The sequence below is a fragment of the Aquila chrysaetos genome, chromosome 25 (assembly GCF_900496995.4).
Source record: "Aquila chrysaetos chrysaetos chromosome 25, bAquChr1.4, whole genome shotgun sequence".
NCBI classification, from domain to species: Eukaryota; Metazoa; Chordata; class Aves; order Accipitriformes; family Accipitridae; genus Aquila; species Aquila chrysaetos.
This window is the reverse complement of record NC_044028.1, coordinates 18,376,283-18,400,856: the sequence shown is the minus strand read 5'-3', so window position 1 is coordinate 18,400,856 and position 24,574 is coordinate 18,376,283. Positions and strand designations below refer to the sequence as shown.

General features: G+C 49.1%; 1 protein-coding gene across 1 annotated transcript; it reads left to right on the top strand.

Annotated features, from left to right (window-relative positions):
• Window positions 1–1,147: 1,147 nt before the first annotated feature.
• On the top strand, window positions 1,148–24,490 carry NAGPA (N-acetylglucosamine-1-phosphodiester alpha-N-acetylglucosaminidase). The gene is made up of 13 exons (XM_030002402.2): window positions 1,148–1,194; window positions 1,375–1,580; window positions 1,946–2,432; window positions 16,647–16,786; window positions 17,360–17,468; window positions 17,797–17,925; window positions 18,795–19,003; window positions 20,144–20,191; window positions 20,524–20,652; window positions 21,771–21,902; window positions 22,088–22,148; window positions 22,805–23,050; window positions 23,877–24,490. The coding sequence occupies exons 1-12, from the start codon at window positions 1,148–1,150 to the stop codon at window positions 23,025–23,027; spliced, it is 1,920 nt and encodes a 639-aa protein (XP_029858262.1). The 3' UTR covers window positions 23,028–23,050; window positions 23,877–24,490.
• Window positions 24,491–24,574: the final 84 nt, after the last annotated feature.

The window sequence follows — 24,574 nt, the reverse complement described above, 5'->3', positions numbered from 1 at the left end:
GAGTTTAATTGCATCCCCCATCCTAAGAGGACAGGAGCATCTGCTGCCAGGCAGCAGCAGCAGGCCTGCCCTCTGCTTTCACAGATGTCAAACTCCGTGCCAGAGCCGTGTCTCCAGGGGGAACAGAGCCTTGAATTTTAAGATTAGTCCCACCAGCATGGGAGCAGACTGCGTGCCTAAAAGATGTATTTTATTCCCAATATAAACATTTTGAAATTTCATTTGCAATATAATGACATACAGGCAATATTTTCCTCAGTGATGGGTATGGCTCAGAACAGAGCAATGAAACACTGAAACAACGTCCTGAAGTTAGCATTTACACTCCCCCCAGCAACTAGCCCCTAAACCCCGGCAAAACCCCTCCAATTAATTTCCTCTGCTATTTAACCTGTTAGAATTTAGTAGAAAACTGAGGGGTGCCTGCTTTTACTGTTGCTTTTTGAGTGGTTATGGCTTTCCAAACAGTCTTTTGTTTGGTCAGTGCTAGAGCTGAAAATGGGCTGCAAGTGCCAAGAGCCAGCTACTGCAGTCAAGAGAAAGAAATACGAAACTTAAGAAGTGTTTGGAGCAGTCAGTATGGCTGGAGGAAGTGACAGGACTAAGCACTTGATGAAGCACAGTGAATAAAGCAGGTGCCCTTACTACTGTTAACAAAATAGTTTTCGATTCAAAATAGAACTACAGAGATTAGAAAGAGAAACATTTTTACTGAAAATGAGGGGTCTGGCATATAGTTCCTGGTTAGAAAAAATAATTACCTTACAGGCAGATACAGGAGTGGAGGATTTGCTTTTTTTAATCATGTATTTGACTTGGATATTTCTTGAAAGCAAAAATTTCCAGATTTGTAAACTAAGGCTCTCCGAGAGTTTTCGTCCTAACTGTTAGCCAAGGGGTATCACAGAACCCAAGCCACTGAAGTTACCGTTAGGAAATTCTGGAGCTGACTAAATATATCGTCACCCCCCGTCACCACCACCCCCAATTTAGTTATTTTTTACTGCTGGAAAATGGACAAAATCCTAATCCTCCAAATGAAGATGATGAAGCTGTAGTGGCTGTAAAGGCCGTATTTACGTCGTTGTCTGTGAGAATCTGTCAGAGATGGTGATGGGAAAATGCCAGACTCTGAAGAACGGAGACCATGTCCTCCCTGAGGCTAAAGCCAGTTCAGACACCTCTACATCAACCGTACGGGGACAGGCCACAGCTTATTATCGAAACAACAGACTTTAAAAGTAGTTCTTCCCATCTTTCTAGTCGTAAATGTCTTCTTAGCTCACGGGGCTGAGCACAGACCGCACCCGCAGCACACACCGGGGGCCGGGCGCGGCGACCACCTCCCGGCTCCGCCGGCCTTGCCTGACTGAGGGGCGGCGGGAAAGGGCGGGAAACGGCCGCCGGGCGGCAGAGGGCGGGCTACCGGCGCCCGCCCGCTGAGCGCCCGCCAAGATGGCGGCTTCCAGAGCGGCGGGGGCCGCGGGCGGGGGGCGGCGGCCGCCGGTGCCGGCGGGGCGGGCGGTGGTGGCCGCCGCGCTGGCGGCGTTCGGCTGGCTGCAGGCGGCGCGCGGCGGCGGGTGAGTGTCCGCGGGGGTGCCCGTGGCGGTGCCAGCCCTGCCGTCCCGCTGCGGGCGGCAGAGGGACAGGGCTCCGGGGGTCCCGGCCCGTAGCGCCGCTCCGCTCTCGCTCTTGGGGCTCTGGCCGGGCGCCGCCGAGCCGGTGTCCCGAGGTCGGCTTGGTGGTGGGGCTACTAAGCGAGACAGCCCCCCCTTAAGCCGGGTGGGATACAGCGGTACCGGGGACTGCCCGGCGGGAGGGGGGAAGCAGGGCCCGGGACGTCGGTGAGGCCTTCCCCGAGGCGAGCAGCTCGTGTCCCAGCGCGCAGGGTTGCAGACGGGCTCTGCCAGGGCAGCCTTGGGGCAAACGGATCTTCTCATTGCAGGAGCCCCCCCCGGCGACCCTCTGCTGCAGCCCTATTTCCCCTCCCGCCACGGCCCGCGGCACAACCACAGGTATGTCAGAGACTGTCAGCCCCTTAAGTACGGCAACGTAACACACGAAACTTGGCCCAGCGACAACAGGACGGGCGGCCCAGTGGCTACCACCAGAACGTTTGTTTCTTACATCCCCCCGGAGGGCAAGGACCACAAGGTGGTCTATGGCCACTTCACTTTTGTGAGGAACCCCCTGAGGACCTTCTCTGTGCTAGAGCCGGGCGGTGTGGGAGGCTGCCAGGCTCAACGCAGAGCCCCCGTGGAAGAAACCGCAAAGCTCGGGAAGTGTCTCGTGGCCCAGAACGGCGGGTACTTTGACATGGGAACCGGAGAGTGTCTTGGGAACGTTGTGAGTGATGGAAAGCTGGTGAAAAACTCTGGAGGCCTGCAAAACGCTCAGTTTGGCATCCGGAAGGATGGCACCATGGTGTTCGGGTAAGAACTTGGGGGTTGTTTGGAGAGCGCTTCCTCCTCCCTGAAGACTGGTAGGCATCGCTGAGGCAGGAAGCACTGCCCAGGCACTGCCTCCTTTCCTCTCCCAGTTAGAGTAGAAGCAGGCTTTGAATGCTGAAATTAGGGATGTCCTACCTGTAGCCCATTGAGCTATCTCTCTGGCCATTGGCTTTTTGTCCTAGGATGAAGAGAAGCTGGGTGAGTTATCTGATGATCTCTAGCTGCTTAAGTTCCTGTGTCTCCTCTCCCAACATGCAACAGGTACCCTTGATTATGGTAGAAGGGGGAGAGGTCTTTGTCTTCCCCACAGAGGAGAGGCAGGGTGGACTATGTAACTGCTCTGGCTGCAGCACAGAAACACTGGGGTTGGAAGGGACCTCTGGAGGTGCCTTGTCCAACACCCTGCTCAGGTGTTGTTGGAGCAGGTTGCTCAGGGCCATGTCGAATTGGGTTTTGAACATCTCCAAAAATGGAGACTCCACAACCTCTCTGGGTAAACCTGTTCCTGTGATTGACCACCCTTTACAGTAGAAGAGTTTGTCTCACGTTAAGTTACTTACTGCTAAGTAGAAATCCAGGCATCTCCTGGATTGCCTGTGCTCTGCTGTGTTGCCCTTTGTCATGGTTTAAGCCCAACCAGCGACTAAGTACCATGCAGCTGCTTGCTCACTCCTCCTCCCTCCCAGTGGGATGGGGAGGAGAATCAAAAAAAAAAAGAAGTAAAACTCGTGGGTTGAGATAAGAGTGGTGTAATAACTAAAGTAAAATACAATATAATAATAACAACTATAATAATAATAATAATGAAAAGGAATATATAAAAAAAAAAGAGAGAGAAATAAAACCCAAGAAAAGACAAATGATGCACAATACAATTGCTAACCACCCGCTGACTGATGCCCGAGCAGCAATCCACCCCCGCCCCAGCCAACTCCCCCCAGTTTATATACTTAGTGTGACGTTCTGTGGTATGGAATATCCCTTTGGCTAGTTCGGGTCAGCTGTCCTGGCCATGCTCCCTCCCAGCTTCTTGTGCACTTGCTTGCTGGCAGAGCATGGGACACTGAAAAACGCTTAACTTAGGATAAACGCTACTTAGCGGCAACTAAAACATCAGTGTGTTATCAACATTATTGTCACACTAAATCCAAAGCATGCTGTACCAGCTACTAAGAAGAAAATTAACTCTATGCCAGCCGAAAACAGGACAATATCCACCCCTTATATCATTTATGTCATGCCCAGATCCCACACTTTCCAATACATTTCCAATTAATCACCACCACTTTTCCTCTCTTATAATACATACACACAGATATCATTCCTGCAGTGTATGGGCCATCTCTATAAAATGTCTGTTGAGTTCATTCAGTCCATGACTTTGGGTTCCATCTGTCATAACAATCTCTCTGGGCAGGCGGCATGGTGCAAAGTCTGCTCAGTCAGCAGAGCAGGATCGGGCTTTGGTGTGGTGCAGCAGGTGGTTGACAATGGGCACAGCAGGAGGATGATGTGTAATGTTGGATTGTTGCATGCAGTCAGTCCTGGTTCCATCACTGCTGCGCTTTGCTCAGTTTTATCAAAGTTCATTCTTCATTAATCTAAGTGATTCTTATTGTACTACCATTGATATAGCATTTAACAATTATAATAATGATGACATACAGTGGCAGGATTATATAGCAATCAACATCATACAATTTAATCTATTGGCCGTTCTCACCTAAAATCAAATCCCCTTGAGGCACACATCGGACTTCCCCATCTTTCTGCATCATCCACCAAAGTCCTTCAGCAAAAACAATCCCACGAATGGGTTTGCATTTGCCTGAGGCAGGACTAACCCAGACTGTCTTCCCTAACATATTTTTTATGTGCGCTACAGGGAGTTCATCCCCTTCTACAGTACGTAAAAGTTCTGATGGGGCAGGGTCAGCCCGATTGGCAGGTCCTCTGGTGTTGACTAACCAGGTGGGGCTTTTGCTAGATGTGTGTCCCAATGTTTGAAGGTCCCAACACCCATTGCTTTCAATGTAGTCTTTAACAGTCCATTGTATTGTTTGACTTTCCTGGAGGCTGGTGCCTGATAGGGGATGTGATATACCCACTCAATGCCATGCTCTTTGGCCCAGGTGTCTATAAGGTTGTTTCAAAAATGAGTCCTGTTGTCCAACTCAATTTTTTCTGGGGTGCCGTTCGCCATAAGACTTGCTTTTCAAGGCCCAGGATAGTGTTCCGGGCGGTGGCATGAGGCACGGGATATGTTTCGAGCCATCCGTTGTGTCGTGGTTTAACCCCAACCAGCAACTAAGCACCACGCAGCAGCTCGCTCACTTCCCCCCCACCCAGTGGGGTGGGGGAGAGAATCAGGAAAAAGAAGTAAAACTTGTGGATTGAGATAAGAACAGTTTAATAGGACAGAAGGGAATAAAATAATAACAACAATGTCCTGATAATAACAACAATAATAAAATTACAATAATAATAATAAAAGGATTGGAGTATACAACTGATGCACGATGCAATTGCTCACCACTTACCGATCGATGCCCAGTTAGTTCCCAGGCAGCGATCTGCCCCCTTCCTCCCCCCGCCAACTCCTCCCAGTTTATATATTAGCCATGACATCACATGGTATGGAATACCCCTTTGGCCAGTTTGGGTCAGCTGTCCTGGCTGTGTCCCCTCCCAACTTCTTGTGCCCCTCCAGCCTTCTTGCTGGCTGGGCATGAGAAGCTGAAAAATCCTTGACTTTAGACTAAACATTACTTAGCAACAACTGAAAACATCAGTGTGTTATCAACATTCTTTTCATACTAAATCCAAAACATAACACTATACCAGCTACTGGAAAGAATTAACTCTACCCCAGCCAAAAACCAGGACACAGTGGTTGCTTCCACCATTGTGAGCACATGGTGCTTGCCTTGGCGGGTTTGTGAGCGTGCAATACAGTCAATCTGCCAGGCCTCCCCATATTTCTATTTTAGCCATTGTCCTCCATACCACAGAGGCTTTAACTGCTTGGCTTGCTTAACTGCAGCACGTTTCACATTCACGAATAATTTGTGCAATAGTATCTGTGGTCAAGTCCATCCCTCGATCATGAGCCCATCTATATGCTGCATCTCTTCTCTGATGGCCTGAGGTGTCATGGACCCACCAAGCCATAAATAAGTCGCCCTTATGTTGCCAATCCAGATCTACGTGAGCCACTTTAATCTTAGCAGCCTTGTCTACCTGTTGATTGTTTTGACATTCTTCAGTGGCCCGACTCTTGGGTACATGAGCATCTATGTGACATACTTTTACCACTAGCTTCTCTAGCCAGGATGCAATATCTTGCCACAGTGCGGCAGCCCAGATGGCTTTACCTCTGCACTGCCAGTTGCTCTTCTTCCATTGCTGCAACCACCCCCACAGGGCATTTGCCACCATCCGTGAGTCAGTATAGAGATAAGGTATTGGCCATTTTTCTCGTTCAGCAATATTAAGCTAACTGTATGGCTTTCACCTCTGCAAACTGACTCAATTTACCTTCTCCCTCAGAAGTTTCTGGAACTTGTCATATAGGACTCCATACAGCAGCTTTCCACCTCCAATGTTTTCCCACAATGTGACAGGACCTATCAGTGAACAGGGCATATTGCTTCTCATTTTCTGGCAGTTTATTATACAGTTGGACCTCTTCAGCACCTGTCAACCTCCTCCTCTGATGATATTCCAAAATTTTTGCCTTCTGGCCAGTCCGTGGTCACTTCTAGAGTTCCTGGGCAACTGTGGTTTCCTATCTGAGTGTGGTGTGTGATCAGTGCAACTCACTCACTCCATGTAGCATCAGTTGCATGATGCATAGAGGAGACACTCCCTTTGAACATCCAGCCCAGAACTGGCAGTCAGGGTGCTAAGAGGAGCTGTGTTTCAGTACCAACCACTTCCGAGGCACCTCAAACTCCTTCATATGCTGCTAGTATCTTCTTTTCAGTTGGAGTATAGTGGGCCTTAGATCCTCAATAACCCTGACTCCAAAACCCTAGGGGTTGGCCTCGGGTGTCCTCCACTGCTTTCTGCTAGAGGCTCCAGGTAGGGCCATTCTCCCCAGCTGCAGCGTAGAGCACATTTTTAACATCTTTTCCTGCCCAGACTGGCCCAAGGACTACTGCGTGAACAATCTCCCATTTAATTTGTTCAAAGGCTTGCCATTGCTCAGGGCTCCATTTAAAATCCTTCTTCCAAGTCACTTGATAGAGAGGGCATACAATCCGACTGTAATTTGGAATATGCATCCTCCAAAAGCCCACAATGCCTAAGAAAGCTTGTGTTTCCTTTTTACTAGTCAGTGGAGACATAGCTGCTATTTTGTTGATCACATTCATTGGGATGTGATGACATCCATCTTGCCATTTTATTCCTGAATCCTAAAAACTGGATCTCCTGTGCAGGTCCCTTAACCTTAGTTTGTTTTATGGCAAAACCAGCTTTTAGGAGAGTTTGGATTATTTTATTCCCTTTCTCAAAAACTTTTTCTGCTGTGTTGCCCTGTACAATGATGTCATCAATGTATTGCAGGTGTTCCAGAGTTTCACCCTTTTCCAGTGCAGTCTGGATCAGTCCCTGGCAAATGGTGGGGCTCTGTTTCCACCCCTGGGGCAGTTGATTCCAAGGGTACTGGATGCCCCTCCAGGTGAAAGCAAACTGTGGCCAACACTGCTGCAAGAGGGATTGAGAAAAACACATTAGCGATATCAATTGTGGCATACCACTTGGCTGCCTTTGACTCTAGTTCATATTGATGTTCTAGTATGTCTGGCACAGCAGCATACAGGAGCGGCATGACTTCATTCAGGCCACAACAGCCTACTGTTAGTCTCCATTAGACTTTCACACTGGCCATATGGGGCTGTTAAAAGATGAGCAAGTCCTGCTGATCGCTCTTTGGCTCTCCATTTGATGATCAGCGTATGGATGGGAATCAGGGAGTCTTGGTTGGTGCGATATTGCCACCAGTGCACCATTATGGTAGCAGTTGGCACCTGTTGTTCTTCAGCCCTCAGCAACCCCACAATAGAAGGGTCCTTCGAGAGACTGGGCAAGGTGGACAACCTGTTTAATTTCCTCCAAGGCAGCTATACCAAAGGCCCACTGGTACCCTCTGGGTCCTTGAAATACCCTCTCCTGAGGTAGTCTATGCCAAGGATGCAGGGGGCCTCTGGGCCAGTCACAATGTGGTGTTTCTGCCACTCATTCCCAGTTAGGCTTATTTCAGCCTCCAATACAGTTAGCTGTTGGGATCCCCCTGTCACCCCAGAAATACAAATGGGTTCTACCCCTTTGTAGCTTGATGGCTTTAGGGTGCACTGTGCACCAGTGTCTGCTAGAGCCTTGTACTCCTGTGGGTGTGATGTGCCAGGCCATCAAATCCACACAGTCCAGTAAACCTGGTTGTCCCTCTCCCTCACCTGGGTGGAGGCAGGCCCCCTCTAGTCCTGGTCATAGGATTCTCCACTCACTTCCTGTAAAAATGGATTAGAATTCCTTCTCATAGGATCAGGAGTAAGATCAGCCCTTCCACTCTGTCTGGCACACTGCTCACACTGCCCACCAGAGACTGGAGCAGCAATTTTCCTGGAAGAACCCTCATTTGTGATTGTTTTTCCTTGCAATTCACATACCCATGCATCTAGGGCCAAGGTAGTTTTCCATCCCACTTCATCATATCCTCTCAGTGTTCACACGGGTGGGACCACAGGGTACCTCGTGGTGTGTACCTTTATGTCCTCTCTCTTGACCAGAGGGACGCTTATTCCTAATAGCTGAGATACTGGTCTGTGCATGTGGGAGGCAGAACTTGCCCTCAAATCACTGGAACTCTCAGGACAGTTTCTCGATTAGTATCTCTGGCAGTTTCTCCACAGCTGAGATGAGGGAGGAAGAGAGACTTTCTTTGTATTGCCAGAGTTGGCTGGCCAATTCATCCAGCGTTGGTCCCTCTTCATCTTTCCAGTCCATTACTGCCAACAACTTGGCATACGAGGATGGTGCGCTCCATGTAAACTTCCACCACATGGGTTGTGTGCATCGGACTTCATCTGGATCTGTGGGTAGCTGCGCATTGTCCAGGTCATTATAAACCATCTCCTGCACAGCTATTTCCCTCAGATACTAGATACTTATCTCCATGGTAGTCCACTTGCTTGGTTGATATACAATATCTTCCTTGAAGGGATACCTTTCCCTCATGCCTGACAGAAGTCGCCTCTGGAGGCTGAGGGCTTGTGTCTTTTTCCTAGTCACTTTGTCAATGCCCCCTTCCCTAGAAAGGGATCCCAGCTGCTTGGCTTCCCTACCCTCTAATTCCGAGCTACTGACTCCATTATCCCAGCATTGGAGCAGCCAGGTGATAATGTGCTTGCCTGGATGACAGCTGAAGTCTTTTTACAGCTCACTCAGGGATAGGGATTGGATGATTATCTCTGGTTCTGTCTCTTCCTCTTGTTCTCGTGATGATCCTGGTTCACCTTCATCCTTTGCTAAGCAAGATGGGGTTTTTTTGAGTATTTCTTCTTCTCTACAGGGGTGACTGATACTGGCACGGGTTGGTTCTCTAGTTCAGCTACAGAGCCTGTCACAGGGGTTGGAGTAACCACAGTGCCTGTCATTTTGTTTTCAGATCCAGAGACCTTCTCTTCCCCTTAAGGGTACTGAATAGTGTTGAACAGGGCTCGGTAGGCACAGGCCAGGCCCCAGCACATTGCAGTGATTTGTGTCTCCCTGGAATTGTCAGGGTGACAGCATACTTTTTCCAAATGTTCTACTAGTTTTTCAGGATTCTGCCCTTGATCAAAGGTGAAGTTCTAAAACACTGGAGGTGCCCACTGCCCTAGGCATTTGCCCATGGTATTCCACACACCCTGCCACTCTGGTATCTGGGAGATACTCTTAAATAGTTGTTTAACCTTAAACAAGGCCTGAACCACATTCAGGAACATGCTAGTTCCTAGCAATAGGACCATGTTAGTTTTAACGTTCCAAGGATATTAAAAATTCTCAAACATTGTTGTAATTAGCCTGGAGGAGAAGGGGAAGGTGAAGGCAGGCATCTACCCCATAGGTTGGCTCTCCGTGGAGAAAAGGTAAAGGGTGTAATTATTAATAGTTTCCGATAGATGGCTCCCGAAGTACAGAGATGACAGCAATGCTGAGTACAAATACCAGATTAGTGCCATGACGGATAATTTTATCGTACCATAAATCAGTGTTACATAGTACAACAAAGTGAAAACCTTAATCCACCTCCCACGGATGATAAGCAGCAGCACAGGTAAGGTGATACATAACATAACTCAGAATGAGCGCGACAACTCTTAAGAGCCAATAAGTCAACATTGTGACCAGCGACTATTAAACTAATATAATGAATGCTTATAACAAATTTGTTTTAACATGCTCTGGTCAGATCGGTTGTTATCTCAACCCTTCGAGCCCCACATTGGGCACCAAAAAGGACTGTCGTGGTTTAAGGCCAGTCAGCAACTAAGCACCAATGCAGCCGCTCACTCACTCACTCCTCCCCCCTCCCAGTGGGATGGGGAAGAGAATCAAAAAAAAGAAGTAAAACTCGTGGGTTGAGATAAGAATGGTGTAATAACTAAAGTAAAATACAATATAATAGCAATAATAAAATATAATAATTATAATAAAAAGGAATATAAAAACAAAAAAAAGAGATAAAATCCAAGCAAAAACAAGGGATGCACAATACAATCGCTAACCACCCGCTGACTGATGCCCGAGCAGCAATCCACCCCCACCCCAGCCAACTCCCCCCAGTTTATATACTGAGCGTGACTGACGTTCTATGGTATGGAATATCCCTTTGGCTAGTTCGGGTCAGCTGTCCTGGCCATGCTCCCTCCCAGCTTCTTGTGCACTTGCTTGCTGGCAGAGCATGGGACACTGAAAAACGCTTAACTTAGGATAAGCGCTACTTAGCGGCAACTAAAACATCAGTGTGTTATCAACATTATTGTCACACTAAATCCAAAGCATGCTGTACCAGCTACTAAGAAGAAAATGAACTCTATGCCAGCCAAAACCAGGACACCCTTTCAGCAGGTACCAGGAGAGTTAAAGTCCCCCATAAGTGCCAGGGCCTGTGAACATGAGGCTTTTTCCAGTTTTCTGAAAGTTTTATCTACTATTTCTCAACCAGGCAGTCTGTGGCAGAGATCCCATGATGTCACCCACACTGATCTGCCAGAGCTCTAATCCTATCCCATAAGCCCTCAGTTAGCTTGTGGTCAGTGCCTAGGCAGCATCATAGAATCATTTAAGTTGGAAAAGACCTTTAAGACCATCAAGTCCAACTGTTAACCTAGCACTGCCAATCACCACTAAAGCACATCCCTGGGCAGCCTGTTCCAATGCTTGACAACCCTTTAGGTGAAGAAATTTTTCCTAATATCCAATCTAAACCTCCCCTGGCACAACTTGAGGCCATCTCCTCTTGTCCTATTGCTTGTTACCTGGGAAAAGAGACTGACCCCCACCTCGCTACAACCTCCTTTCAGGTAGTTGTAGAGAGCGATGAGGTCTCCCCTCAGCCTCCTTTTCTCCAGACTAAACAACCACAGTTCCCTCAGCCGCTCCTCGTAAGACTTGTGCTCTGGACCCTCCACCAGCTTCGTTGCCCTTCTTTGGACACACTCCAGCACCTCAGTGTCTTTCTTGTAGTGAGGGGCCCAACACTGAACATGGTATTTGAAGTGCAGCCTCACCAGTGCCAAGTACAGGGGGATGGACCATCACTTCCCTAGTCCTGCTGGCCACACTATTTCTGATACAAGCCAGGATGCTGTTGGCCTTCTTGGCCACCTGGACACACTGCTGGCTCATATTCAGCCGGCTATCAACCAACACCCCCAGGTCCTTTTCCACCAGGCAGCTTCGCAGCCACTCTTCCCCGAGCCTGTAGCGCTGCATGGGGTTGTTGTGACCCAAGTGCAGGACCCGGCACTTGGCCTTGTTGAACCTCATACAGTTGGCCTTGGCCCATCGATCCAGCCTGTCCAGATCCCTCTGTAGAGCCTTCCTACCCTCCAGTAGATAACACTCCTGCCCAGCTTGGTGTTGTCTGCAAACTTACTGAGGGTGCACTCGATCCCCTCATCCAGATCATTGATAAAGATATTAAACAGAACTGCCCCCAGTACTGAGCCCTGGGGAACACCACTTGTAACTGGCTGCCAACTGGATTTAACTCCATTCACCACAACTCAGCCAGTTTTTTACCCAGCAAAGAGTACACCCATCTAAGCCATGCACAGCCAGTTTCTCCAGGGGAATGCAGTAGGAAATGGTGTCAAAAGCTTTACTAAAGTCCAGGTAAACAACATCTGCAGCCTTTCCCTCATCTACTAAGTGCGTCACCTTGTCATAGAAGGAGATCAGGTTAGTCAAGCAGGACCTGCCTTTCACAAACCCATGCTGACTGGACCTGATTGCCTGGTTGTCCTGTACATGCCACGTGACGGCACTCAAGCTGATCTGCTCCACAACCTTCCCCAGCACCGAGTTCAGAGTGACAGGCCTGTAGTTCCCTGGATCCTTCCAGCCCTTCTTGTAGATTGGCGTTATATCTGCTAACTTCCAGTCAACTGGGACCTCCTCAGTTAGCCAGGACTGGTGATAAATGATGGAAAGTGGCTTGGTGAGCACTTCTGTCAGCTCCCTCAGTACCCTTGGGTGGATCCCATCTGGCCCCATAGACTTATGTGTGTCTAAGTGGTGCAGCAGGTCGATAACCATTTCCCCTTGGATTATGGGGTCTTCATTCTGCTCCCTGTCTTCCAGCTCAGGGTGCTGGGTACTTGGAGAACAACTGGTCTTACTGTTAAAGACTGAGGCAAAGAAATACCTCATCCTTTTCCTCATCCTTTGTCACTGTTTCTCCCTGCATCCATTAAAGGATGGAAATTCTCCTTAGCCCTCCTTTTGTTGCTAATGTATTTACAGAAACGTTTTTTTACTGTCTTTTATGGCAGTAGCCAGATTAAGTTCTAGGTGGGCTTTGGCCCTTCTAATTCTCTCCCTGCATAACTTCATGACATTTTTGTAGTCCTCCTGGGTTGCCTGCCTCTTCTTCCAAAGGTCATAAACTCTCCTTTTTTCCCCAAGTTCCAGCCCAAGCTCTCTGTTCAGCCAGGCCGGTTGTCTTCCCTGCCGGCTCGTCTTTTGGCACATGGGGACTGCCTGCTCCTGCGCCTTTAAGATTTTCTTCTTGCAGAACGTCCAGCCTTCCTGGACTCCTTTGCCCTTCAGGACTGCATCCCAAGGGACTCTGTCAACCAATCCTAAACAGGTCAAAGTCTGTCCTCCAGAAGTCCAAGGTAGCAGTTCTGCTGACCCCCTCCTTACTTCTCCAAGAATTGAAAACTTAGAATTTCATGATCGCTGTGCCCAAGACAGCCTCTAACCATCACATCACCCACAAGTCCTTCTCTGTTCACAAACAAGAGGTCCAGCAGGGCGCTTTCCCTAGTTGGCTCCCTCACCAGCTGTGTCAGGAAGTTATCTTCCTATCCAGGAACCTCCTGGACCGTTTCCTCTCCGTTGTATTGTATTTCCAGCAGACATTTGGTAAGTTGAAGTCCCCCATGAGAACAAGGGCTAGCGATTGTGAGACTTCTCCCAGCTGCTTACAGAATATTTCATCTGCCTCTTCATCCCAGTTGGGTGGTCTACAACAGACTCCCAGCATGATACCTGCCTTGTTGGCCTTCCCTCTGAATCTTACCCCAAACCACTCAACCCTATCATCACCATCATTAAGCTCTAGACAATCAATACATTCCCTAACATACAGGGCTACCCCACTGCCTCTCCTCCAGGTGTTCCTGCTGCTGTCTCATGTAAAGGGCAGCTGCTTCCCACTTCTCCCACCACCCTCCTTGGGTACAGGCTCTTCCTAAGAGCCTGTATCCATCCATTGCAGCATTCCAGTCACATGCACTGTCCCACCATGTCTGCATGATCCCAGCGAGGTTGTAGCCCTGCAGCTGCACAGACCTCTGATTCCTCCTGTTTGTGCTTATACTGCTTGCGTTACTCTACAACTTCCCACAGGCACCCACTGATTTTCGAGGAAGAGGGCAAAAGCTTCCCCATGAGTCCCCTCACCACTTCCTTATTTGTGTGCATATGGTGCACTCACCTTTTGTTAATACTTTGTTGTTTCATGTTCTCTTGTCCATGTGACCCTGTAACCTTCACTTGCCAGCCTGGTCTACCGCTTCCTCACTTGACTGTGGGCGATTATTTCCCTCCTGTGTCTTTCCTGGTTTAAAGCTTTCCCCACCAGATTGCCTCTACAGAAGTTACTTTTGCCTCACTTGGTCATGTGGATGCCATCTCTGCCAGTCAGTCCTCAGAGAGGGTTCTAGCTTTGTAAAAAGCAAATTCCTATTGTCAACATGAGCCATGCTACTTGCACAGTGACCCACAGAATCCATCTGCTGCTTCTCAAACCCTTCCTCCTCACCAGCAGGATTGAGGAGAGGACCACCTGGGCCGCCCTTGGCTATCACCCCCGGAGCTATGCAGTTGCTCTTGATACACTCCTAGATTCCCCTGGCAGTGCTGTTGGTGCCTGCGTGGAAGAGCGGCAGGGGATAGCAGTCTCGGGGCTGGAGAAGTCTCAGCAGTCTCCCCACAACATCCCAGATCCGAGCCCCCAGCAAACCTCGCTAGGCAGGCTAGCAAATGGGGGGCTCTCTGCCCCGCAGCAGGGAGCTTCCACCTATCACTCACCCACCTCCTCTGGTGCTGCTGCAGGCTTCAGGTTCAGCCAACACAGACACTTTATTTCACAGAGCTCCCAGCCCCTTCCTTGCTGCCAGGGCACTGAACCTGGGTGGAGGAAGAGCTCCCTCCTGGTGCCAGAGTTCAGAGTCTTCCAGCCTTCATCATCACAGGAATTGCCACCCCAGCAAACAGGTCCTGGGTTCTCCTGGGTGTTGTGGGGTTCAGGGTTTTGTTTCTGCAGGCTATTAGGAAAGATCTGTCCATCTCTTTCTCATCATCCCTGCTGCTGTGCAGTGTGCAGACCTCCTCCTGTAGCTCCTTGTCCCAGCAGCGTAGCTCCTCAGCCAGCATGCACGAGGACACCATTTCCCACCATCAGCTTCAGCGAGAGGCACAGGTATCCCTGCAGCCTGAGAGCTGGAGCACTGCCTTCTCCCTCCACAGCTCAAGCTGAATTGAGGTGTCTGCTGTACTAGAGATAGTTGCAGAAGTTGGTGCTGGAGACTGTGCCCTGTGGTGTGTCACCAGAGCTGACCACAGGCACTGCCCTGTACAGAAATTCCAGCTCCCCACCACATGAGCTGCAACATCTCTTGACTCTTGGGAGCTGTGGTCTCAGCCTGGTGTGACACTCCCTAATCAGCTGGAGACAAAAGCTCAAAGCACCCTTTGATGAGGAATAGCTGACAGAACTGTTAGTACTTGCTGGAAGTAAAGGCCCCCAGTAGCTACCCTTCCCCAACAGCAGCAGGCACCCTAAAGGTCCTAGAAGGGTTCCCAGAGGTCCTTCTGATCACCTCAGAAGACTGAGAAACAGTCTGGAAGCTGCTGCATCTGTTGGCTGTATTCTCCACCCTTCTGTTAGCCCACTCCCATGTGCCCTCAGACCTCAGCAAAGCCAAACTGACTGTACCAAGCCTGGGCTTTAGTGTGCAGCCATTCCCTGACAGCCCTGAGAACCACAGCCCTAATTTACATGGCAGAGGGGCTGGCGGAGTTGGTGACATGTCCCCTTTAATGAGGGGACTTCTGCCAAGGGCACCAACAGCAGCTGCAAGGTCGTCGTTGAGTCCTTAATCTCAGCTCTGCCCTGCTTCTCTCCTGCTCCAGCAAGGTCTCCCATGTTAAATGGAGTCAGGGCACTGTGTGAGCTGCTGTCTGCTTGGTGTCTTTGCAGCTTCCAAAACATGACACTAGAAATAGTTTTGGTGTAAATAATTTGGGCTGTCAGGGCAGTGGGGAAAGTAATTCACATTTGGCGCTTTCACACTATATCACAAGCAGCAGGAGGGTGCACTGGCGCGCATTGTTACCCCCCACCTAGCAAAGATGCTGCCTCTACCACCTGGACTGAGGATGGATAATTGCAGGCTTTAAAAGCTGACTGTTGATTAGTCCATGCTCAAGCTGTTGTGCAATTTGATCCATTTTCAGCTGTGTTCATTTTGTCTTTGTGTTCCTTTCCTGTGGGTACAGGGATTTCTTTTTGCATGTTTTCCATTCAGGTATTTTCAATTACACTTTCCTACAAAGCATGAAGCTTTGTTCAGCTGCAGTCATGGATACTGAAAAGCTAAAAGTTGAGCATCCAGCTCCCACAAGACATGTCTGGAGCACATAGAGCAATCAGTTTTAAACCAAAAACCACTGGCAGAACTTACAGCAAAAGCACAGCTCTGCAGCCCCAACCTTTGCTGCTATCTTCTCCTGTCAGTTGCAAACATCACCTAGCATCAGGTTCTGATGAGGCAGATGTTAGTCAGCACCCTAATTCTTGAGAGAAGAATATCCCTTGGGAAGCATTCTGCAGTGACACACAATGCCTGATCATGGAAATGGTTGCTGAACAGTACTTTTACTGTCTGACTGTTCAGTGAAAGGTTTTGCTGTCTGGAAGAGTAGAGGAAGCTCTTTCCCAGACGGAGGGGAGTAGGTAGCATCCAGCAGTGTGTTCCCCTCGTGCAGCTGTAGGCAGACTGGATGCTGTTGCTGAAAATCCTCTCAAAAGCTGTTTGGTGTCACTGTTTTGCTGAATGGAAGCTGACAGACAGCAAGATGTTACAGCTGCTTCCACAGCTCCTGAGTATTTGGCAATGGCTCTGCCCTTACTATCCTGGCTCAGGTCCACTGGCCGCATTGTTGGCAGTTGTTTCATGCACAGTGGCCTGGGACCATCATTAACAGTGGTTTTGTGCAGAATAGAGGAGAACAGGGTCCACTGTGGCTGCTAAAGTGATGTTTCACACTGCTTGGCCTCTAATTTTAGATGTAGCTAGCTTTCATTCAGCCACCTTCTCCCCTTCTCCCTGCTTCTGGAGCCTGCTGGCAGCAGAAGAGGCTTTTACATGAGACTGCTGTGACTGTGGGTAACCCCTCCTGCTCTCTCTTTCCTAGTTACCTGTCTGAGGAAGATGTCTTGGATCAAGCAAACCCTTTTGTGCAGCTTGTGAGTGGGGTAGTTTGGCTCCTAAGAGATGGAGAAGTGTACGTCAGTCAGAGTCAAATGGCTGAGTGTGGTGAAATTCAAACCACAGGTAAATATTGTAAAGCCTAGCTTCAGCCTAGGTATAGATTGTCCGTCTGATGGGGCTGTTGGAAGGAGGGCGTAGCAGTGGAAACTATATTGTCTAGTTGCAGTTTGCTACTCACTCAAGAGGTCCAAATTTCTTCTGTTTTTACAGAAAACAAATTTTACCCCGAGTCTGCGGCAAGCGCAGTACAAGAAATAGGCTGCCTGCAAGATGAGGCTGCACTCACCTGTTCAAGGTTGTTGAACAGAATTCACTGAGGACTGTCAATAGTGGTGGCATGATTGGTGTTAATACTTGTCCAGAGAAACTCAAAGCAGATGCCTCTTACAGGAGTTTTAAACTGAGGGCTTCTGAATCCCCTTCTTTGTGCCTGTGCCAGACAAAAACCTTAACATGAGTGCTTCTGGAAATGTTATTCCTAGATGGGCTTGGATGAACAAGAGGAACCTGAGCTCTGTTCTCATTGTGTTTCAGTTTAGATGAGCTCCTTGCTGGGAGCTGTTTTGCAGACAGATGTGTCTAAACAGCCAGTTCTGTCACCCAGCTGGTGTGTGAATTATTCCCTCTCCTGCACAGGAACCTTTGACAAGTTCATCAATGTGATATCAGCCAGGACCGCAGTTGGACACGACCGTCAGGGGCAGCTGGTCTTGGTTCATGTGGATGGACAGACAGAATCCAGAGGGTAAGGCTAGGGTTGTGGTAAGGTCTTGGGGCAGGTGCAAGGTCGGTCTTTAAATTCTGTCGCTGGAACTGGAGGGACTCTGTGGCTGCCAGTAATATATTTTAAGGCAGAGACTGGCAGAGCTCAAGAGGTCAGTTGAACACACCACTGTTTGGTGTCTTTCTGGCAGAGCCAGAAAAGGCTAAGGCAGCCTCCAGGCAGCAAGTCAGCATACCTGGGGTGGGAGAGCTTCCCCCCTTCCACTGAGGCGAGGGACCAAGCTTCTAGCATAGCAGTTTCTTTGAAGTCAAATAGCATGAATGAGCAATGAACAACTTTGCTTTTGCAGAGTCAACCTCTGGGAAATGGCTGAATTTCTGAAGCATCAGGGAATTGTCAATGCTATCAACCTGGATGGTGGAGGGTCTGCAACGCTGGTCTTAAATGGGACCCTTGCAAGCTATCCGTCTGAGCACTGGTAGGTGCTGGCAGCCCATGTCCAGGGCTGCACAAGTAACCATGCAGCTCCTGTTAGTGTGCAGAGCTCAGTCCTACCCTTCTGCTCTGCAAGGGAGTCAGTCTGCATTGCTGGGAGATCACAATGTAAAGGCAAGCGACAAATTTTGAGAGAGAGAGTGACCCTAAAATTTAAAGCGATTTAGTGACTACATGTTTTTTCCACTTAGTCATCCAGGATTAAAGTTTAGCTGTTTTCAGACATGCAACAAAGCTGTTTGACATCACTGAGTGGCCTGATGTGGGAATCAGATAAGGAAACAGCTCTTAGACTGGGAGAGTCAGAGCTGCAAATTCACAGGAATTAGCAGAGATCTGTCAACAGCTTTTTATTATGAAAGAGAAACACTGACTTAGAGACCCTGCCCTGCCTTACATGAAGGAACCTAAAGAATATTTTACTTTAAATTTAGCTTTTTAGTCATTTCTGACTGTAAACATGAAAACATTTAAAATTCAGTTTGCAGTCTGACAGTTGAAAGGCAGGCATTGCTATAACTGCAACGACGTCACTTATGTCAAAGCAAATAACATTCAAGAAAAGGCATGTTGAACGCCCAAGTTAAGGGAAGCTGGGACTGCTTAAAGGGAGACTTTGCATGTTGCTTTCTGTAATTCCATGTTTGAAATGACTCCTATCCATTAGGAGTTAACACTTAGTTAAAACATTGACTCAAATCTAGTTTTATGTTTATATTTTCCCATTATTAATGTTCTTGTTTGCCAGTGTGAATCAGGATGAAAATTTGTGCATTAGATCAACTGGTTTCACGTAGGGCTGGGAGCAGCACAGTGCTTGCACGCCTTATGGGACCCGTCTTCTGTCCCCAGCTCCTTTGACAACATGTGGCGTTGCCCTCGGAGCATCTCGACCATAATGTGTATACACGAGCCTGCCTGCGAACCTGCGGACTGCAGCGGTCACGGGAACTGCGTGGAAGGGGAGTGCCACTGCACTGAGGACTTCTGGAGAGGTCCAGCCTGTGACATCTTGGATTGTGGCCCTTCCAACTGCAGCCTGCACGGCATCTGCACCGACTGTAAGTCACTGTGGTATGCAAAGGCTTCTAACACGGAGATGCCAGTGGGTGCCCGTGGGTAGCTCTAGGGGAAGCACAGACCCGGGCAGTGTACACATGGGGAATATCACTTACCTGCCTGCAAGGCACCTCAGCGCATCGCTGTGTGCAGTCCTGGCTGGTTCACAAAGTCCATTCCCACTCTGGTGTGAAGGAGTGCAGCTCACATGAACTGGCACCAGCAGTAGCCGCTTCCTTCGCTGCAGAGAGCAGCATCCGTTGGCGAGGCTCCCTGGGCCCAGGAGCCCAGCCTTTTAGGGCTGCCGGTGCTGATTGTCTGGCCAGCCCATGCCCTGACTCTGGAAGCCAGCAGGTGCTGTGTGCCTTAGCCCTTGTCTTACCTTCTGTGTGTATGGAACTGCTCTCCTCTTTCCCTCCAGCATCTGAAGCAGCAGTAGAGATGGTCAGAACATGTTTCCTTTAGGAGACAGCAGCAGGGCCAGGCTGGGACTCAGATCTGGAAACTGGACCTGTAAATAGGACTTGACTTCAAACTCTATGTCTCAGTTTCTCTTTCTGCCCCCTGGGGCTGTGCTCCCAGTTTGTTTGTAAATCTGCTGATGGGAAGGGCAGTGTATTACGTTGTGTGACAGAGCAGCTGAGTTCTGCCCCTCTCCCTTAATGTTCCTTCTTTACTTGACTCTCCTGCTTCATGATTTTTACAAGTATGCAGTTGCTACTCTTCCATAAACTCATTTTGCACCTAAGGACTGCCATAATGTACACCATGCAACTTTTGCTCCTCTGTGCCTGCTCAATCCTGTTGCCCTGTTTCTGTGCTACCTCCCTGATTCAAATCACAGTCAGGTTTGCACCAGTGAAGTGACTGGGCAGAGCTCAGTGGATGCAGCTGTTGCTAATAGTTCACCCAGAGTTAATCTCTCGAAATCCCATCGGCAGGGGGTTCTGCTGTGTTTGGCAGCTGTAGGGAGTTGCATATTTAAACCTCACCTGTGTGTGAGTTCAGGATTCCTCTTCTGTGGGTTCCCTGGCAGGGAGAGTTAAGAGAGCACCCCAAGAAGCAGAAGCTCCTAATTTTGAGTTCCTGCTATTTCTAAGTCTTTCTCTACTGTTAATGCTTGTTCGTGTGTGTTTGCACAGCTGGATGCCGGTGTGATGCTGGCTGGATTGGCACCAACTGCAGTGAAGGTAATGCTGACCTCCACTCCACTCCACTTCTTCATAGCCAGCAAGAGGGTAATGTGAACCACTTGCTAATGGCTGGCAGCCTGCAGTGGTGGGTGGCTCCCCAAGAGGGAGCAGTGTTTTCCTTTTTGTCAGTGTGAGGTTAATTGGAGCCTGGGCATTTTAAGATTGGCTTGGTGCGAAGCACTTTAAGCCCTTGCTCCTTATTCTGCTTCTGTTCTCTGAGCAGCTGTTGGCTCCCTGTGCCAGTGAATACTCCAGGGGTATAAGCATGGGGTGGGATTGCTTGCCGTTGTAGTGAGGGCCCTGACGAGATCTCTGCTTGTCTCCTGCAGCTTGTGCTAGTGGTTTCTATGGGGATGCTTGCACCCAGAAATGCCAGTGCCAGAACGGTGGCTCGTGTGATGCTGTGTATGGAGCCTGTTCCTGCCCGGCTGGGTACTATGGCACCAGCTGTGAGCAAGGTAAGGGCTGCTCTGAATAACGGCCTGGGGAGAGGCTTTTGTGTCACATCTGGGCCACCTCTTGTGGGCAAAGCAAGCACAAAGTCTGCCAGGCAGGCTCAGGCCTGAACTTCACAGCTGGAGCGTAACCTGCCAGCTCCCATCTCTTAAGGGCTTGCCTGTCCTAGCCAAACTGGCTAAAAACAAAAGGAAGGAGCGGAGAGGAAAGGGTTTTCTTCATCATTAGAAAATTGTGGATGCCTGTTTAGTCTCTGCCCCAAAGAACTGGGCTGCTTTCCCAAGCTTGTGAGTGTAGAACATGAGTACTTGAATATCCTTCGCTTGAGGGTGTCACACCAGGCCCTGCCTGCAGCCTGGGCTTCAGGTGGTCCGGGTCAGTGAGTGTGAAATGCTCCAAAGGGCCATTCTGGCTTATGACCTTTGAACTCAGGCTGTACACATGCTAGTGCTAACAGAGCTAGGGATGTTCTTGATTTTGTAACAGCTCCAGCTTTTCTGAAGTGCTTGAGGCCCCCCGTGTACCTGACTGAACAGCCTGCTCTGGTGACAGGACAAGTTAATTACAGTGTGGGTGTAAACTTCTGGTGTGCATGGTTTCTTCTCAGCCTAGGAACACCCAGCCAGCCTGATCCCTATTTTACAAAATCTTCTCTGTGAAGTAAACAAAATAATAGCAGTTAACTCACAGTTGGGTGCTTTCAGGCTGGAGGAAGCAGGGTGGGCAGGCGGAACAGCTTTGTCAGGCTGCAGGAGAGCTGGGAACCTGACTGCTTCCCTTTAGGAATTGGCCACTGCTGCCCCCTCTCCACCTTTGCTTATGAGCCCAAGCTGCAGGACCGTAGCTCAGATGTGGCAGGAAGAAAAACACATTGGAAGCAACAAGGCCAGAGACTGCTGTGGTGACAGAAGCAACACAAATACCTCAGTGAGATGTAGCTGAGGTTTGAGCCTTTCCTAAAGTTCTGAGTGTGCCCATCCTTCCTGGCACTGAGCTGGTGCAGCTGGGGAAGCAGGCACGGTTGAGCTGGGGGCAAGGGGGAGCTGCAGTCATAGGCTGGATGGTTTCAAAGCAGGTGGAGCTTTGACAATGACCGACTTCTTTGTAATCAATTCCCTAGAGTGTCCCATGGGCTGGTATGGGCCAAACTGCCAGAAACGATGTGCATGTGAACACATGTGTCCCTGCGACCGGGAGACAGGCAACTGCAATGTCACCTATGAATTGGCAGTACAGGACCAGTTAAACAAAGGTATCTCTGGTTACAGTGGTTGTGTCTTAAAAAAAAGTTAGAAGAGCAGCTTTAATGCATAATGTTGTGTTTGCTTAGTTACCAGCTCTGGCTGGCTGTCATCTTACCTAAGCTTGCTCTTTTTTAGTGGAATTTTACACTGTCCCCCAATACTACCTTTCTTCCCGCTATTCTTTGTTTTCCAGCTGGGCGGTGTTTGGCTTCCCAGAATAAGGGAAGGAGCAAAGAAAAATTCTCTCTGTCAGAGTAAGTGTGTAATACTTGTCATATACATGTATATGTACACACTGAGTCCATGCCATCAGCTGCTTGCTGTGAGATGGAGTTGTTCACACCACCTCCTGGGTGGCAGAGCCGTGTGTCAGTGAAGCTTAGAGACCTGCTGCTTCATTGCCCAAAGCATCTGTGTTCTGACTTCATTGTATCACCTACAGCTCTCGTGACAGGAAAGATGAGGATAGGGAAGGCATGATTAAGCGTTTAGCACCTTAAGACGAGTGCTGAGCTGAAGCCCCCACCAGTGACAGTTGATGCTCTGAGCCTGGTGCTCTGCATCTCACAGTTAAACGAGAGCCACCTTTCCTCTCCCACTGATGCACTGTATAGGCAACAAACGGATGAGGGCAGTTCTGACACCAGAGCATGGCTTCTGTGCTGTTGGTGAAGCTACAGTCGCTCTGCAGGCGCAGCTGGTCACTTGTTAACTGAGTGGAAAGCTAAAAACAGCCATTTGCTCTGGCTGCCGGAGCAGCCTTTCAAAGGCTTTCACAGAGCATGTTCTCACCGCAAGCTTGTGATGTCAGAGGAGGGAGTACAAACTTTGAGAAATCATTTGCACGCTGGGAGCATGTGAAAGCAGGTCAAGAGATGTTGCTTATGTGGATTTTGCTTCTGTCTGACAGAAAAACCTGGATCTTCATGACCTCTGTCTTGGCTCTGCTTCTGGTAATTAGCACCATGGGAAACGTAGGCCTTTTTCTCAAGGCCAGGTCAGAGAGGCGCCATGAGAGTGGCAACTATCTCTACCACCCCCTGAGGGAGATGAATGGGAAAGCCAGTCACACCTCCACATCTGCTGCCTGCGAGACAGAAGATACTCAGGACCAAAGCCAGGCACTCCTGTAGAGTCCCAGATGAGAAGAGATGAGGTATTTCACTCTGCCCCTTGTACTGCCACTCAGCACTGACCATTACCGAGGCTATTCAGACTAGAGTATAAAACTGCTGACTAACCCCAGAGCAGCAGCAAGATCCCTCAGTCCAAGAAACTGCCTTGCTTCTGGCCCAGCCCTGCTGAGAACATGGCTAGCTTCCCTGCCTTCCTCTGCTGCCCCGGCTGGAGCAAACAGGACTGCCTACTTAGTTGCCATGAGAGGATGCAGGGCACAAGCCATGGGGCCAGCTTCCACACACACAAGTGGATAAGGGAATTCCTTTGCTCTAGCAGGAGAGGAAGTGGGCTGGTTCCCTCCAATACTTGAGGGAAACGGGTGAGAAATGTAAGCTGTAGGCACTTCAGAAAGGTCCCTTCTCACCTGAGTAGTGGTAAGTATTTTTAAGATGCAAGATAAATTGCCCCTAGCATAAAGCTAGGCTTAAGGAAGCTGGCTTAAGGATGGTGTAGTCTATACCTGTCTGCCCTTCCCTGGTAAGCTCAGACTTTTATCAGAAAACTGAAAAAAAATAAGTTGGTTTAAAATCTTGAAACGGGTGCAGTACACAATAAAACCACAGCATTCCTCCTCCTGGCCACAGTGGTAGGCTCAAAGGCTGACACACAGGGCTGGGGCTTTCTTGCACCTGACCTGTGTTGACTGGAGGGCCAGAGTGTTTTCTTACCAAATACTTAATCCTAGAAGTAGTCGAAGGGGTGCATGATGAGCACTGCATTTTTGGTAGGTTCTTACAGTACAGCAACATAAAAAGCCTTGTCAGTTAAAAAATTTCATTCTTGCATTCTCTCATATCTCCCAGAAGCTGGTGTGCTCCATTCAGCTGTGTGGGCTGCCACTGAGGGACCGCAGCCTGGAGCTCTCCCACCTGGGGAAGGGAAGGGAAGAGAAGAGACAGCAGCAGCCTGGCATGGTCAGCACAACCGGACCGAGTCGTGGGACTGGGCTCACCCTACCCCAGCCTGATCAGCCCAGCGGGACAGTCCATGTGGTGGCCCTTGCTCACTGCTGCTAGAACTGCCCTTCCCTTGTCAGAGGGAACAGCCGCCAGCAGCGAGCTGGGGCCTCCATCAGGAAGAGCTTCAGGCAACCCAAGATCCTGAACATCTCAGCTGGAAATCTGACCTTTTACTAGAACACATTCTTGCACAACACATTTAAAAAAAAAAAAGTGAGTTTGCTTCCATGTGAGGGAAAACTAGCCTCTAATGTGCTACTCTAATGCTGCAAAGGGGGGTTTTAAAGCCTGTCTGAGCCTGAATATTAACATTTTTATGCACTCTGGTTTTACCTCTCCAAGGATATGTAATTTTTTGTGCCACTGTTGGCATCAAATCAATCTGTAAAGGGAAGATTCTATTTTTCTACTATTTACAGAAGGCTATTTGAAACTTGAATAAAGTCTTTTAGTGATAACTGCCTGAAACTCAAATTCTTAGCATGCAGTTGTAGAATGAAGATGTGATCCTTTTCCAGTTAATCTCGGCTGGCCATTTGAAC